Source organism: Orcinus orca, chromosome 20, assembly GCF_937001465.1.
Source record: "Orcinus orca chromosome 20, mOrcOrc1.1, whole genome shotgun sequence".
In the NCBI taxonomy this organism is placed as follows: Eukaryota; Metazoa; Chordata; class Mammalia; order Artiodactyla; family Delphinidae; genus Orcinus; species Orcinus orca.
In genome coordinates this window covers 57,789,608-57,806,948 of record NC_064578.1, presented here as the reverse complement: position 1 = coordinate 57,806,948, position 17,341 = coordinate 57,789,608, and the positions used below count along the sequence as shown (strand labels likewise).

Here is a 17,341-nt window from a genome sequence, read left to right as displayed (position 1 = left end):
GTCCGTGTTGCTTCTGCAGGGAACAAAGTGTGGGTAGAGTCGCACCTGCAGTGACAGGCTGAGGAGTTGTACCTTCCTTCTTAGGGCTCTTGGAGCCATGGAAATTTTTGCGTAAAAGGGACATGATCTAAGTTAAGTTGAAAAAATCCCCAGAGTCTGTTCAGTGGAAGCACAAATTGTAGGGCTGCTGAGGACATTGCGGCAGAGGGTGTTTGGGGTTTTTTCCCCAAGGACACAAAACTGCTGAGAGTCAATACAGAGGTTAGATGGTCGGTCCGAGATTACCTGGCTCTGGTGACTCCCAGGGGTGCAGGGAAGGCCTGAGCCCCTGGTAGGATGCCATGCTCACATCCCTCTAAGACCTGCCTCTTCCCACAGGTTTCCATGGCTGCGGAAGTGCTTTTGGAACCTAATCAGGTAAGTGGCGGTTTCGTCCTCCCTCACTGGTCCCAACCCCTATTTCCTCCAAATTTGTGGCGTCATGAGACTTGTCACCTGCCATTTTCCCAACCTTTCGGTGTGGGGACCTTAGAGAATACTAGCTCAGGGTCCTGAGTTGAGTGCAGGGGTTTGATGGAGGGGTTCCCATTTCAGGCCACCAATGGAAAGAGATGTAGAAGCTTATCACTAAAACGGGAAGTGCTTGGAGGTGAGGCTAAGCTGGTTTAGGGAATTGCAGGTCTCCTTCCTTTCTGGTGAGAACAAACTGGGTGTGGGGAGGAAGAGTCAGACTTGGAATGACTGCCTGTGAGGTTAGGCATCTTTTCTGCAGGCAGTGGGAGGTCTGGATCAGATGAGGGAGGTGTACGTATCTAGGTCTTAACAGGCCCCATGTGGTTGCAGAGTGGACAGCAGAGTGAACACAGTGCTGGGAGTATGAGAAGACAGCAGACACCAATGGCACCAGGATCTGGGATCTTCTCTGAGATCTTAGGAGGAGGATGGACATGGGGTAGATGTGTGAGGAGATAGATTGTGGGTCTTCAGGAGTGAGGCTGTTGATGATTTCATCTGTCTCTGTCCTAGCAGGGAAGTGTGACCTTTGAGGATGTGGCCCTGTATTTCTCCTGGGAGGAATGGGCTCTCCTTGATGAGGCTCAGAGATGCCTGTACCACGATGTGATGCTGGAGAATTTTGCACTTACATCTTCATTGGGTAAGCTCTTACACCTGCCCCTATGCCCTGGGCAAGGCTTGGCCTTCCTCTTTTCTCCAGGGTCAAGTATGTCTCCATCTAAACCATGGGTACTGCTTCCTTTCCCAGTTGCCTGGGTATGTGCTGTGGTTCAAGGGTTGAGCTGAGTGCATGTCTACTTCTCATCCTTATCACTCCAGCACCTCCTGCCCCGAAGCTTCACAGGGAAGGATTAGATATCGCTGTTCTTTAGGTCAGCCTAATGGATCCCACCTGTCATGCCCTCTCTCTCGCTGGGTGACTGTCTAGTTCTATGGCACCCTAGTATTGCTCCCTTCCTGTACCTCACATTTATTTGTTCCTGACTGTGCCTGGAAGTGTAGTCACTTATATAGTCACTGCTTACACAAATTTTCTTGAGAGGTCTTTTGCTAAGATTCTTTTTTCTTTATTTTAGTTGTGGCAATTTTGCAAAACAAAATATTTACCACTTCTAAGTGGCATTTAGTAATTCTCATTGTACAACCATCACAATCATGCATCCACAGAAGTTTTTCATCTTGTAAACTTCAACTCTACCCATTAAACAGTAACTTCCCCCATCCACTCACAACCACCATTCTACTTTCTGTATCTGAATTTGACTATTCTGAGTGTCACATATTGGCAGAATCATCAGCAGTTTTTTTTTTTTTTTGGTCTGGCTTTTTTGACTTAGCATAATATCTTAAAGGTTCATCTGTGTTGTAGTATGTGTCAGAATTTCCTTTCTTTTTAAGGCTGAATAATATTCTATTTTATGAATGTACCACATTTTGTTTACTATTAATCTATAGGGGGACACGAGTGCTTCTACATTTTGGCTCTTGTGTATAATGCTGTTATGAACATGGGTGTGCAGATATTTAGTGTCCCTGCTTCAATATTTTGGGTATATACGGAAAATTGGAATTGCTTCATCTTATGTTAAATCTGTCTTTAATAGAATTAAAATTACAGCTGCACAAAGGTTCCAATTTCTCCCATCCTTGCCAACACTTCTGTTTTTTTGGGTGATAACCATCCTTCATCCTAATTGGTATGAAGTGGTAGCATAGTTGGGTTTTTTTGTTTGTTTTGTTTTGTTTTTTTAAACAGGTATGTTCCTTTATTTACTTATTTATTTTTGGCTGCATTTTGTCTTCGTTGCTGGGCGCGGGCTTTCTCTTGTTGTGGCGAGTGGGGGCTACTCTTCGTTGTGGTACGCGGGCTTCTCATTGTAGTGGCTTCTCTTGTTGCAGAGCATGGGCTCTAGGTGCACGGGCTTCAGTAGTTGTGGCATGTGGGCTCAGTAGTTGTGGCTCGTGGGCTCTATAGCCCAAGCTCAAGAGTTGTGGTGCACAGGCTTAGTTGCTTCGCAGCCTGTGGGATCTTTCCGGATCAGGGATCACATCCGTGTCCCCTGCATTGACAGGCAAATTCTTAACCACTGCACCACCAGGGAAGTCCCAGTATCATAGTGTTTCAATTTGCATTTCCCTAACAGCTGGTGATGTTGAGCATCTTTTTGTGTGCTTATTACCCTTTTGTATATCTTTGTTGGAGTAATGTCTGTTGAAGTCTTTTCCCAATTTTTTTTTTTTTTTTGCGGTACGCGGGCCTCTCACTGTTGTGGCCTCTCCCGTTGCGGAGCACAGGCTCCGGACGCGCAGGCTCAGCGGCCATGGCTCACGGGCGCAGCTGCTCTGCGGCATGTGGGTTCTTCCCGGACCAGGACACGAACCCGTGTCCCCTGCATCGGCAGGTGGACTCTCAACCACTGACCCACGAGGGAAGCCCTTTTCCCAACTTTTGAATCAAGTTGCTTGATGTTTTTGTTTTTGAATTTTAGGAATTCTCTATATATTCTGGATATTAATTTTTTATCAGATATTTGACTTGTAAATATTATCTCCCATTATGTAAGTTGCCTTTTTACTATTTTCTTAGCATCGTTTGATGTACCAAAGTTTTTCATTTTGATGAAGTCCAGTTTGTTTTCCTTTTGTTCCTTGTGCCTTTGATGTCATTTCCAAGGAATCACTGCCAAATGCAATGTCATGAAGTTTTCCTCTGTTTTCTATGAAACCTTTTATATTTGTAGCTCTTAAGTTTATATCTTTGATCCATTTTGAGTTAATTTATGTACCTGGTGTCCATCTAATTTCATTCTTATGCGTGTGGTATTCAGTTTTCCCAGCATCATGTGTTGAAAAGCCTGTCCTTCCCTGTCGAATGGTCTTGGCCTCGTTTTTGAAAACCATTTAACCATATATGTGAGAGTTTATTTCTGAGCTCTTTATTCTGTGCCATTGGTCTGTATGTCTGCCTTGATTCCAGTATCACACTGTTTTGATTACTGTAGCTTCACACTGATAACTTGAAATTTAGAATTGTGACTCCTCCAACTTTGTTCTTCTTTTTCAAGATTGTTTTGGCTGTTTGTTGTTATTTGAGATTGCATATGAATTTTAGGATGAATTTTTATATTACTGCAGAAAACATCATTAGAATTTTGATAGGGATTGCATTGAGTCTGTAGATGGCTTGGGGGTCATATCGACATCTTCACAATATTAAGTTTTCCAATTTATGAGCATAGAAGTCTTTCCATTTACTGTCTTTAATTTTTTTTTAGCAGTGTTTTATACTTTTTAGTGTACAAGTCTTACTTCCTTAGTTAAGTTTATTTCTAAGTATTTTATTCTTTTGATAGATAGTTTTATAAGTGGAGTTTTTTCTTAGTTTCCTGTTCAGATTGTTCATTGTTAGTGTGTAGAAATACAACTGTGGAAAACTGCCGCCATGTCCTGCCTGCCGTCTGCCGCACATGGTGGGTAGTCGATCCAGGACCTTGCTTCATACGTGTGGAAGGAAGCCCTTCCCCTGAAGTTAGTTATGACTTACAGCAATTGGGTAAACTACACCTGTGTGTAGAATTGAAACATTTTTCTTTTCTCCCTGCCTGGTGCCTCCAGAAATTGGGGACTCTTGGGTTCTGAACAGCCTTATCAGGGGAATGGAAAAGGCTGACTCCTGGCATGTGCAGGAATCTCAATATTTTGGGAACTTCTAGATGAGAAAAATCCACCAAGGCATAATCTGGTGGCATGCCTTTGGCATGGCTTTCCTGGCCTTGAGAGGCCTTTTGGGAATTCATTCTGACACTCCTTCTGAGGAATTCCACCACAACTAGTTTGGAGGAGCCTAAGTGGTCAATTGACCACACTTGTTTTACAAACAGATTAGTTTCGATTTGGCTGTTTGGTGGAGATGAGGGTAATTTCAAGGAGAAAAAAGGCTATGTTTTAGTGGATATTAAATTCTAGTTCTGTTAATTGAGGTTTGTATTTATGAAAGTTATTATGTTAGCCATACTTTTGCCCTGATGTTCTGGATGGAAAGAAAATTATCTAGTGAAATTGCCACAGAGTGTGTGACAGTGTGACTGTGTCACATTAAGTGTGACACTGCTTGCTTTAAGTCTGCTACTAAAAGCACATGTACAATGCTTGTGTGACAATTGGGTATAAGAAATATATGGTCTAGGGCTTCCCTGGTGGCACAGTGGTTAAGAATCCACCTGCCAGTGCAGGGGACATGGGTTCGAGCCCTGGACCAGGAAGATCCCACATGCCACGCAACAACTAAACACGTGCACCACAACTACTGAAGCCCACGTGCCTAGAGCCCGTGCTCTGTAACAAGAGAAGCCACCAAATGAGAAGCCCACGCACCACAATGAAGAGTAGCCCCTGCTCACTGCAACTAGAGAAAGCCCGTGTGCAGCAACAAAGACCCAATGTAGCCAAAAATAAATAAATCAATTTATTTAAAAAAAAGAAAGAAAGAAGTATATGGCTTATAAAGTGTTTGCCCATTAACATTCCTCTGAGCCTGTTCATGAGATCTGATTGGTTTTCCCCCACCTTGTATAACTAGGCAAATATAAAGGAGCCCTAGCACTGAGGGACATGATCTGAACCCCGGGTAGGAGCCAGCACCCCAGCCTAGAGGGACGGATATTTTAGTCATCAATGTTTTCTACTGAGAGATTTGCAATCAGAAGGGGAAATGATGGGAAAATCTCCATGTGTTGAGGTATAGGGGAGTCATTCTGGCTTAACTTAAATTTTACTGATCAGAGCAGCCTATTTGTGATCTTTCAGACATGCGTTGTACATCTGCTTTGGCCATTGAGGAAGGGAATGTGTTTGAAAGTCAAAATGGAGTAACTTGTTCAGACATCCAAGGTGAAACTAAGGGGCCATCGTATACATGATTTTAGTCACGTTCTTGTGTTATTGAAAGTTGAGTTTTTGAACTGTTTTACAGACTAGGAGAAAAACCACAGGCAGGTGTGTTATCTCAGAATGTGGTTACTGCTTGTGTTTTGCTTAATTATCATAATCTCCCCTGTGTTGTGCCTGTTAGATGTCTTAAATTTCATCTCTAGCCTGAAGGAGGAAATCTATTCCACGACTGAGCAGCAACACTGGCCTCACCGTGAAGTGAGTCTAATTGCTGGGTCTCCAGTGAGATGCGATTGTCAACCTTCTCTGGACTTCCATGAAAAATTGACCTGGCTACTATGACTATTTGGGGACTACTGACAATGGGGGAGAAAGACTCTCACCATATTTTTGTCCCGCATGCCAGTACCTCAGAAGGAGCCCTGTTGAACTAAGATCTCGCATGCTTCATGGCACAGCCAAAAATTAAAAAAAAGAAAAAAAAAAAGAAGGACCCCGTTGGTAAACGTTACTATACAGCTGACTGCCCATGAGCCTCCCTTGGCTATGCTGTGTGGAATGGAATAGGCTGGCTTCTGGACACATAAGTCCAACTAGTGGGATTAACTCTTTTTTGTTTGGAAGGATCTAATGGGTCCAACCTTAATGGCACTCAACCTAGCATGGGGAGACAGATCTGTAGTACAACTGCTGACCATTGGCCAGGTCACCAGAATGTTTCTTTAAAATCCGGACCTCCCCATGGGGGTAGCTCTGGGTTTGTGAAAACCCGGGGTGGCCTTACCTTCCTTATAACTGGACAGGGCACTCTTACTATTGACTCTCTTTCCATTGACCTTGTAAGATCTTGGCTCCAAAATTTGCCCACATCCTGGCAAATGACTCTTCTGAGCATAGTAGGTATCTTGATACTCTGAGGCTGCTGCTGTCTGTATTGTATTTGTGGTATCTGGTTGCAGTGCCCCCTACATACTTGACCCCAGGGATATCGCGGAAGAGGGTAGACCAAGATTGTAAGGGTCGTGCAGTGTGTGTAGGGGTAGAGTGTATGGTCAGGCCACTCAAGATGGCTGTTCTCTTGCTCTCTGTACATCCCCTGCCCGACCATTTCCTGCTTCATCTATACCCTATGCACATGACTGACCTTCGTACTCACTTGCCCCAGGCCCCAGCTAGTGATCATTCTTATCAAAGGGGTGGTGAGGGGTTTGCCTCTCTACTGGTTTCCCTGGTAACTAATGAGCCCACCTGATGCCAGTTCCCCTATAACTGGTAATCTTCTGTTCCCCCGGGAGCAAGGACTGTTGTCATGTCCTGCCCATTGTCTGCTGTACAGGGTGGGGTGTCACGTCAGGACCTTGCTTCAGATTTATAAGCTCCCCCATCCATTAAACCATTGATGTCTCTGTTGCTGGGAGGAAAAAAAAAAAACACAACTGTTTAATTCTTTTTTTTTTTTTTTTTTTTTTTGCCACACTGCCTGGCTTGGAGGATCTTAGTTCCGGACCAGGGAGTGAACCCAGACCTTGGCAGTGAAAGCTCTGTGTCCTAACTACTGGACCACTAGGGAATTCCCACAACTGTTTAATTTGTATGCTCTTCCTTTGCTGAATTCATTTATTCTAACAGTTTTGTGGTGGAATCTTTAAAATTTCATGAGCTATGGATGCCTTTTGTCTTTCCTGCCTAATGCTCTGTCTAGAATTTCCAGCACTATGTTGAATAGTAGTGGTGGAAGCTGGTGTCCTTTTCTTGTTTTTGATATCGTAGGAATACTTTTCAGTCTTTTACCATTGAGTACAATATTTGTTATGGATTTTAAATCCTTTGCTTTTATTATGTTAAGCTAGTTTCCTTCTATTGATAGTTTGTTGAGTATTTTATCATGAAAGGGTATTAAATTTTGTCATGTGGTTTTTGTGCATTGATTGAGGTGGTATGATTTTTTCCTCATTCTGTTAATGTGATATATTACACTGAATTTTGTATCTGTTTTTAAAATATTTATTTATTTATTTTTTGGCTGCATCAGATCTTAGTTGCAGCATGCAGGATCTTCCTTGCAGCATATGTGATCTTTCATTGTGGTGCATGCTTCGTTGTGGCGTGCAGGCTCAGTAGTTGTGGCTTAAGGGCTTTAGTTGCCCCGCGACATGTAGGATCTTAGTTCCCTGACCAGGGATCGAACCCGTGTCCCCTGCATTGGAAGGTGGATTCTTAACCACTGGAACACCAGGGAAACCCCTGAATTTTTTATGTTGAACCATCCTGGCAAGTTGTGTCTTGTAGAAAGCATATAGTTGGATTATGTTCTTTTATCCATTCTGCCAGTTTCTCTTTTGCTTAGAAATTTTATTCCATTGACATTTAGAATAATTACTGATGAGGGGGGAATTACTTCTGTCATTTTGCTATTTGTTTTCTACATGTCTTTTGGTCTCTTTTGTCCCTTGTTTCCTCATTACTGTTTTTTGTGTTCCACTTGTGTTTTGGTAGTAAAATGTTTACATTTTTTGTCATTTCCTTTGTGTACTTTCTATAGCTATTTTTTTCTTTGTAGTTACCATGGAAATTACATTTACCATGCTAAAATTATAACACATTATTTGAATTTATACCCTTTTAGCTTCAACGATATTTTAACAAGGGTGAAAGGGGGTGGAGGGATAAACTGTTGGTTTGTATGTCCCATGATTTTTTTTTGTTGTTGAAAAATGGGTGTTTGTGTCTTACATTGTGGTAACTTGAGATTCAGTTCTCCCTCTTCCTAGGGTTTGCTGGGATCTGTTTGTTTGTCTTTCTGTTTGTTTGTTTAATGGCTATAAGTTGTCTCTAACCTGGAGATCAGTCTGAGGTATAAAGTTAAGGTCTACTCAGATTTTTTTCTTACCCAGATATGCATGATGACTTTGTAAATTCCCCTGCATATATGATTGATTTTGAGTGCCTTAGTCCTTGAATTTCTGCCTATCAAAATGGGACTAAGAGAAAAATGATGTGAGGGGGGTGGACGGAATAGACGCCTGCCCTTTAAATCCCCTGTGAAATTGCTTCAGCTAGTGAGGGGAGGGCCTTTGCAACATTGGTAGTGTGGTTTCCAACAATGGCTGCCCAACTCTGTAGCACTACCATCATTAGAAGCAGCAAAAAGAGCACAGATTTCTGATATTTGGAGGACAGATGCCTTATTGCCCAACCTGGCTCCTAGAAGCTTCTCCAGGAACATGTACATGGTGCCTGCCCCAGGGCTCAGAGTTAGGGGAGTTGGAGAATGAAAACCATTACCATGCTAAGAGCTGAAAGTGATCAAAATTAAAGCAGTTTAGCATTGCAGAGGGGTTACATCAGATTGATTCTACCAGTATAGTTGTCCAGAAGGGAAGACACATTGCTGGTTCTTACTTTTCTGCTCTCTTACCTCTGTCTGTCCTTAGGAACTTTTTTGTAGTATTTAAATAGCTTTCTGGTGGTCTATTGTGTGCTGAGTTGTCTGGGACAGTATTGGCTACTGACTTGTCCTGTCATTCCCTTAGGAATTGGGTACTCTTGGTCTCACGCAGATCCTCAGATGAGGCTACAGAAAATGTCCTCTGCTTCACAGGATGGACATGACTCCATTCTCAACAAGATGGGCTCAGAGCAGGCCTGACACAGATGAATGGCATTTGAGAGAGGACATCACTTCAGGGCTTCGTCAAAATCATACAAAGAACCTGTCCTGTTTAATTGTGTTTTGGTGCCATTGCTAGTGGCCACACCTCACTTCTACTTTCCTTTCTCCATTCTTAACACTTTGCTGACTTGTCATTTCTACTAGTCATTTTTATTCTGACTCCAGCTGAGAGCTACTCCCCACCTCTCTGGACTGCTTACCTCACTTATTCCTCACACTGTTCCCTCCTTAGTGCATTCCCACTTTGTAGTGTCCTAAAGTGTGCAAGTGTCTAATTATCCTTAAGCATTTTTTACCTTTGTTCCAGTCAGATTTTTCTGGGACTGGACTGGACTTCTGCACAGCATCCCATGTTGTCAGCAGATATAATCCTGCTAAAAGCCATTAGCAGAAGAATGAGCTGTAGGACATGCCTTTCTCCCTGGGCCACACCCTTTACTCATGTCCTGTGCCTGGGGAGGCCCACACAATCCTGTGAACTTAGGGAACCAGTGGGGCACAGCAGCTGCTTCCTCAAGCTGACCCCAACTTTCTTTTCCTGAAAACAGTTTCATGGACTGATTCTTTGATGCATCAATTTACATTTGTGATTGTTTTGCCCCCTCTCAATATGGTTAACGTGTACTTCACCATCACTTTTTCAGGCTGTTGGCATGAAGTGGAAGATAAGGAAACATCTCCTGAACAGAGCATTTCTGTAGAAGGAGTGTCACAGATCAGGACTCTTAAAGCAATTTCATCTCCCCAGAAGGCCCAGCCCTTTGAGATGTGGGGCCCAATCTTGAGAGATATTTTGCACTTGCCTGAGCACCAGGGAATGCATCTTGGGCAGAAACCATACACGTATGGGAAACAATTTTATTTCACTGCCAACCTTCAGCAGTACCAGGGGCAGCACATTGGAAAGATACCCATCAGAAGTTCTGCAGACCAAGACTTGTATGTAAAGAGTTGCACAACCCACTTGTCAGGGAAATCCATTATCTGTATGGAGATTGCGAAGGACTTCTTAGCCAGCATGGGATTTTTCCATCAACAGGTCATTCACACTGAGGAGAAGCCAAACAACAGTAATGAGTGTGAGGCTGTCTTTCACAGTGGAAAAAAGCATCAGAACTGGGGAGAAGGCAAAAAAGCCCTCAACTGCACAGACACACTTGTTGAGGACCAAGGAGTCCTCACTAGAGAAGGGCTTTATGAGTGCAGCAAATGTGGAAAAGCCTGTACCCGAAGATGTAACCTCATTCAGCACCAGAAAGTCCACACTGGAGAAAGGCCTTACGAATGCCATGAATGTGGAAAATTCTTTACCTACCTTTCCAGCTTCATTATACATCAGAGAGTTCACACTGGAGAAAGGCCTTATGAGTGCAGTGAATGTGGGAAATCCTTTAGCCAGAGCTATAGCCTCAATAGCCATAGGAAAGTTCACACAGGAGAAAAACCTTATGAGTGCAGGGAATGTGGGAAGTCTTTTAGTCAAAGATCTAACCTCATTCAACATCAGAGAGTTCACACTGGAGAAAGGCCTTATGAGTGCAGTGAATGTGGGAAATCCTTTAGCCAAAACTTTAGCCTCATTTACCACCGGAGAGTTCACACTGGAGAACGGCCTCATCAGTGCGGTGAATGTGGGAAATCCTTTAGCCGAAGCTCCAGCCTCATTCACCACAGGAGACTTCATACTGGAGAAAGGCCTTATGAGTGCAGTAAATGTGGGAAATCCTTTAAGCAAAGCTCCAGCTTTAGTTCACATCGGAAAGTCCACACAGGAGAAAGGCCCTATGAGTGTGGGGACTGTGGAAAATCATTTAGCCATAGTTCCAACCTCAAGAACCACTGGAGAGTTCACACTGGAGAAAGGCCTATTGAGTGCAATGAATGTGGGAAATCGTTTAGCTGCAAATCTAACCTCGTTAAACACCTGAGAGTCCACACAGGAGAAAGGCCGTATGAGTGTGGGGACTGTGGAAAATCCTTTAGCCAAAGTTCCAGCCTCATCCAGCACCAGAGAGTTCACACTGGAAAAAGGTCCTGAGTGCAGTGAATGTTGGAAAAAATTTTCAGCTGCAAATATAACCTCATTCAACACGAGAGACTTCACACTAGTGAAGGGCCATAGATAGCTGGGATGTGCAGTTTTCTTCTAGTGTAATTACAGTGGAGGAGATAAGTTGTGAGGGAGCCATTTACCTGAATTAAAGCCCATACATCCAAAAATCTGCAGTGGGGAGTGTTATGTAGGAATCCTTAAGGAGCTGTGTTATACTTTATTTCCTGCCAGGCTCTTTCTAGCTTTATGTCACTGCCAGTATGACAGAATTCATTTCACCTGTGTTACCCAGCAGGTTCACACAATGTGCAAAATTATCTCCCAACATGTTCAGGGAAGTTGACTTCTGTCCCATTCCTGTTTGCGGGGTAAGTAATGAGTAGTCTTAGCTCTTGTGGGATCCTCATTCCCTTCCCATTTCCAAAGTAGGGCCTGGACCCGATCCAGTTTGGGCCCAGTGGACCCAGTCTGAGTTCTATTTGTGACTTGCCAGGAAGGACTGCATTTTCAGGGACATGTTTGTTTATGGTGACATTTCTTTTGGATTTTCCCAGCCTCTGAGTCACAAAGCTGGGAATTGCAAGCCTCCTATTGCTCTGCATTTTGCAATAATAAAGGCATTAATGTTTAAGCCACCTTTGGTGTTGGAGTTCCATTCACTGTGTGAGGTGATCTGAAAACAACTGGGCTCTACCAGCATTAAGGACTGCACAGCTCTCATGGTGGGAGGGGGGTCCCATGCTTTGTGTGCCTCACATGTCAGTATGATTAAGAATATAGCTCTTGGGCTTCCCTGGTGGTGCAGTGGTTGACAGTCCGCCTGCCGATGCAGGTGACTCGGGTTCGTGCCCTTGTCCGGGAGGATCCCACATGCCACGGAGCAGCTAGGCCCGTGAGCCATGGCCGCTGAGCCTGCGTGTCTGGAGCCTGTGCTCCACAATGGGAGAGGCCACAGTGGTGAGAGGCCCGTGTACCACACACACACACACACACACACACACACACACACACACTCTCTCTCTCTCTCTCTCTCTCTCTCTATATATATATATATATATCTTTCTGGTTTTGGTCTAAGGTAAATATATTGTTGCCCAGGGTCTCCTAGAAAAGACTGCAGGGTTTTAGGGTCCTAATTTGTGGACTGGGTATCAGGATTTTTTGTGGACTCAGAAAACACCCTGAGGAGCCAGGAAGTTATGACAGCCTTCAGTGCTTCTGATAACAACACAAATTTTTTTTCTTATTCACAGTAAATATCACATAATGCTCAGCAGTTATCCTGCAAAAGAACCACATGCCGTGATCCCCAGAGTTCACTAGATAATGCCACTGTAAGACTAGGGCCAGGGGAAACCATCTTGGTAAAGAAACCCTGGAGTGGAGGAGAGTGCAGTGGAGTAGATGGAGTGTGCCCCTTCTAAAATTGCATCAACAAATGCTCCATTGACTCTGACTGTGCAGTATCAGTGGGCACAGATGACCAGAAATTCTCGCAACCTCCAGGCAAGTGTATCTTTTGTAGCTGAGGTCCTTGTGAAAGAAAATAAGCTATTGTTTTTCTGGATTCCTATAGCCTCTCTGGGATGTTCACCTAAAGGCCATTGCTACAGAGGCAGAGAAACAGAGAAAGGAAATCCCTTAGTCCAGGGTTCCCTAACCCACTGGCCCTGGACCAGCAGGCACTGATTCGCAGCCTGTTAGGAAGCGGGTCGCACATCAGGAGCTGAGTGGCGGGCGAGCGAGTGAAGCTTCATCTGCTGCTCCCCATTTCTCATGTTACCTCCTGAACTATCACACCCCACCCCACACCCCCCACACCCCCTCCCCTGTATGTTGAAAAATTGTCTTCCACGAAACCGGTCCCTGATGCCAAAAAGGTTGGGGACCACTGCCTTAGTCCACAGTGTGGCTCTGTGACCAGCCAGCATTCCTGTTAACTCAGGTGGGAAGGAATCTATTACTCATCAGTAGTTGCTACCACTAAAGCAAGGCTGTTTCTCCAAGGTCATCAGAAAAGTGAGGTAATATAGGATTGCTAGGCCTGATTTTTGTTTGTTTGTTAGTTTTTGTTTTTTGGCTGTGCCATGCAGCTTTTGGGATCTTAGTTCCCTGACCAGGGATTGAACCCAGGCCATGGCAGTGAACCACTGGACCTGCCAGGGAAATTCCCCAGACCTGAGTTTTTGAAAAAAGTGAGAGATCTAGATTTTTCTTTTGAACAATTTTGTGAATTTTTATTCAGGTATAGTTGACATGTGATATACTGTATCTATTTGAAGTGTATAAATTTTTAGATATAGAACCACAAAGTCTCATCATAATCATGATAATGAACATGTCTATCATCTCCAGTTTACCTCATGCCATTTTATAATGTCCTTCCTCTCCCCCACCCACAGATCACCATTCATTTACTTTTATTTATAGTAGATTAGTTTGTATTTTCTAGAATTTTATATGATTTTATTAATGAAATGTTTACTTTTTTTTCCTGGTTTCATTCATGATTAATAAATATTTTGAGATTCTTCAGTGATCCATATATAAGCAGTTCATTTTTTTTATTGCTGAGTAGTTTCTTTCCTATACTTATAGTATTTGTTTATCCATTTGTCTGGTTATGGTTATTTGGGTTATTTCCAGTTTTGGCTATTGTAAATAAAGGTGCTAGAACATTTGTGTGCAATTCTATATGTATGTATGTATTTTCACTTGCCTTGTGTTAGTAACTCAGGGTGTAATGCCTGACTCATCGAATAGGTGAATGGTTAACTTATGAAACTGCCAAACTGTGACCTGAAATTGTTGTTTGCTTTTACATACCCACCAGGAGCATGAAAACGCTTCCACATTCTTGCCAATACTGGTATGGTCGGTCTTTTGAATTTCCTTAAATTTTGAATTTAAGCAACCAGTAGTTTTAATTGCATTATTTTCCATTTGTATATCTTCTTGGTAAAATGTCTGTTCATATCTTTTGACTATTTTTCTTTTCATTAACAAATAAATAGCTTATTTTTATCCTCAATTTTTTGCGTGCTACATACAATGTAATTACCACAAAAACCATGTATATACCTTAAATTTAATCTGCATTGTTCACATATTCTTTTTTTTTTCTGCAGTATACGGGCCTCTCACTGTTGTGGCCTCTCCCATTGTGGAGCACAGGCTCCGGATGCGCAGGCTCAGCGGCCATGGCTCATGGGCCCAGCCACTCTGCGGCATGTGGGATCTTTCCAGACCGTGGTATGAACCTGTGTCTCCTGCATCAGCAGATGGACTCCCAACCACTGCACCACCAGGGAAGCCCTATTCATATATTCTTAAATCTTGACTTTGAATAATATACTGAAGTCCTGGTTTGTAGTATTTTCCAGTTCGCCTGATACAAATACTTCCACCACGGACAATTTCAAACTAGGAAACCAACGAAACAATGATTGTTAATCAGCAAGAACTTGCCCACCCTTCTTTGGGACCCACACTTGACCAACCTAACTTAAAAGCTGAGTCTTAATGCAGGCAGACATCTCCAATGAAGACTGTAAAATGGCACTATGAAATCATTATGATTTTAATTGCATTTCTCTCAGGATACTTTTTCTTTTAAAATTAATTAATTAATTTTTTGGCTGCGTTGGTCTTCCATTGCTGTGCCCGGGCTTTCTCTAGTTGCGGCGAGCAGGGTCTACTCTTTGTTGTAGTGTGCGGGCTTATTATTGTGGTGGCTTCTCTTGTTGTGGAGTGCGGGCTATAGGCATGTGGGCTTCAGTAGTTGTGGCACGCAGGCTGTAGGGTGCAGGCTCAGTAGTTGTGGTGCACAGGTTTAGTTGCTCTGCTGCATGTGGGATCTTCCCAGACCAGGGCTCGGACCCGTGTCCCTGCATTGGCAGGTGGATTCTTAACCACTGCACCACCAGGGAAGCCCCATCCCTCAGGATTCTTGATGTTGAAGTTTCTTTTTTTTTCTCAAAAAATGCTCTTTATTCATTCACATATATTATTGCATTTAATGCTCACTTCATACCCATGAACGGAGGAAGCAGAAAGATAATTCCTTCACAGACGAAGAGTTTGAGATCCATAATAAAGTCCTTCTTCCCAATTAACAGCGAGTGAACAAAAGATCAAAAACCACCTCTGCTTTCAGCTCTCCAACTTCACCCTTCTTTCTTGAAGACAATGGAGTGTTCAGCCCTCATTTTCACATATGTTTATTGCTATTAAAAATATTTTTAGCAAACAAATTTGAAGTATAACCAAAAATCCATACTTCAAAATGTATAGAAATTATATTTACATATAATTTTTCACATTAACTCATTCAAAGTGTATCTATTATATTACAGGTGTTGGTTGAAACATCTAGGCATCTTAGCATTTTATCTTCATATCATGCAAACTAAGTCCTAACCAGGACTTAGTTGTGTCCTGTCTGGTTAAATTTCTATTCCTATTTTTTGCCTACTTTTATTTTGTGAGGTTTGCCTATTTTCTCTTTTTTTTGACAAATAGGAGAGCAGGGAAACAACAAAGACATCTGTGAGATTTCACTCATTTACCAATAATGTGAGTGAATTTTTTCTGAATGTAATTGTAATTGGGAATAGTTTCTCAGGTTTTCTTCAATTTTTTTTACTATGCATGACATAATGACCACATACATTATACATGTTTGAGATAAATCTGCATTAACATATGCTATTTCAGCCCTAAGTCCAAACATTCAATTACACAGTAAATTAAGCCCGGTTTTGTAGTGTTTGCCAATTTCACACCATAGCCAATGTCAAATTGCCAACATAATGTCACCGAACATGGAGTTGGGAAGCATTGCCAGTAGGCCACCATTGTATACTTTTTCCACCTTACAGGTTCAGCAGCAGCAAATAATTTTAAGATTGTAGTTACCATAGTAGAATGATTATAAAGTGACAGCTTTTGCATATTTGTTTTATGAGTCATTTCATGGGTGTATAATTGACTTAGAATAAATTACAAGTATTTGAAATGTACATTTTGACATTTTGATACTTGTGCACACCCCTGAAATCAGTTTCCTCCTGCCATTTTTAATTCATCCTCAACATTAAAATTGCTGTTGCAAGGGACTTTCCTAGTGGTCCAATGTTTAAAAATCCGCCTTCCAATGCAGGGGACCTGGGTTGGATCACTGGTCAGGGAGCAAAGACCCCATATGCCGTGGGGCAACTAAGCCCACGTGCCACAACTACAGAGGAGCCCGGGTGCAGAAACGAAAAATCCTACATGCCACAACTAACACCCTATGCAGCCAAATAAATAAATATTTTTAAAAAATTACTGATGCAAGAATATATTCTACTTTTGTGATGACTATTTTCAAGTGTTTATACAAACGGAATGACTGTTGGATCCTACCCCTATGTTAGATCATTTATCATATCATGCACATTTTTATGCTTGTGTAACATCATGTATGTCGTGATTTTTAAATTTATAATTCCAGGTATCATGTCATTGAATACATAATTTCTTAGCATGTATTTCTAAAATAAAAGAGCCCTCACATAACTCTGGTAACTTTATTGCACATGAAAGTATTCTAAATATTACTGCATATCAGCACAACTGGGGACACAGTGTGTTAGATTTTGAATGCTAACACCCTTCAATGCAGCCTGGACGTACAAGCTCATGTACCACAGCACAAAAGATGTGTGACAGAAATGAAACCTCGGGAAAATAAAATGGGAGGTGCTGACCCAGCATGGCAGGGGTGGCCACACAAACACTCCAGGTAGATTGTGGGACAGGCGTGTTATAGGGATGCTCAACATTCTGGCGTGTGGGCCACACACAATCACACAGTTCTCGTGGATCCATGTGATGAGGTGGGTGCAGACTGGCTTAGAAAGTATAGCCTCTCCCACATCACTGCAAGTTTGATGATGCACTGATAGTGTTCAGTTCAGGGACTGGGTCATCACCTTGTTACAAGCGGGAGATTGACACCTGTGAGCAGCTTTATCAAGCAAAGGACTTGGGGTGGGGTTTTACATGGTTTATGTGAGGTGTCAGCCTGCATTCAGCCCTTGGCATTTGGATGAATGTTTGTCAAGGGTGAGTCCTGCGGAGTTGTGGGCACGTTCTTGCTGATCAGCAATCATTCGGTGATTTATGTTTTTCTGGTGGGTAGGAGGAGCTGTAAGGAGATGGGTGAG

General features: G+C 42.7%; 1 protein-coding gene across 8 annotated transcripts in view; it reads left to right on the top strand.

The window, feature by feature from the left end:
• LOC101284368 (zinc finger protein 211-like) overlaps positions 1-17,341 on the top strand; it is a 274,839-nt gene that overhangs the window by 234,089 nt on the left and 23,409 nt on the right. For 3 of the 8 annotated variants that reach the window (XM_049703232.1, XM_049703234.1, XM_033411870.2), the window contains exons 2-4: positions 379-417; positions 1,027-1,156; positions 9,724-12,125. In XM_049703232.1, coding sequence (XP_049559189.1) covers positions 379-417; positions 1,027-1,156; positions 9,724-11,117 — 1,563 coding nt within the window. In that variant the 3' untranslated portion in view covers positions 11,118-12,125. Of the gene's footprint in view, positions 1-378; positions 418-1,026; positions 1,157-9,723; positions 12,126-14,260; positions 15,621-17,341 lie in introns of those variants that run through there. The other 5 variants (XM_049703233.1, XM_049703235.1, XM_049703236.1 and 2 more) reach the window with 3 other exon arrangements.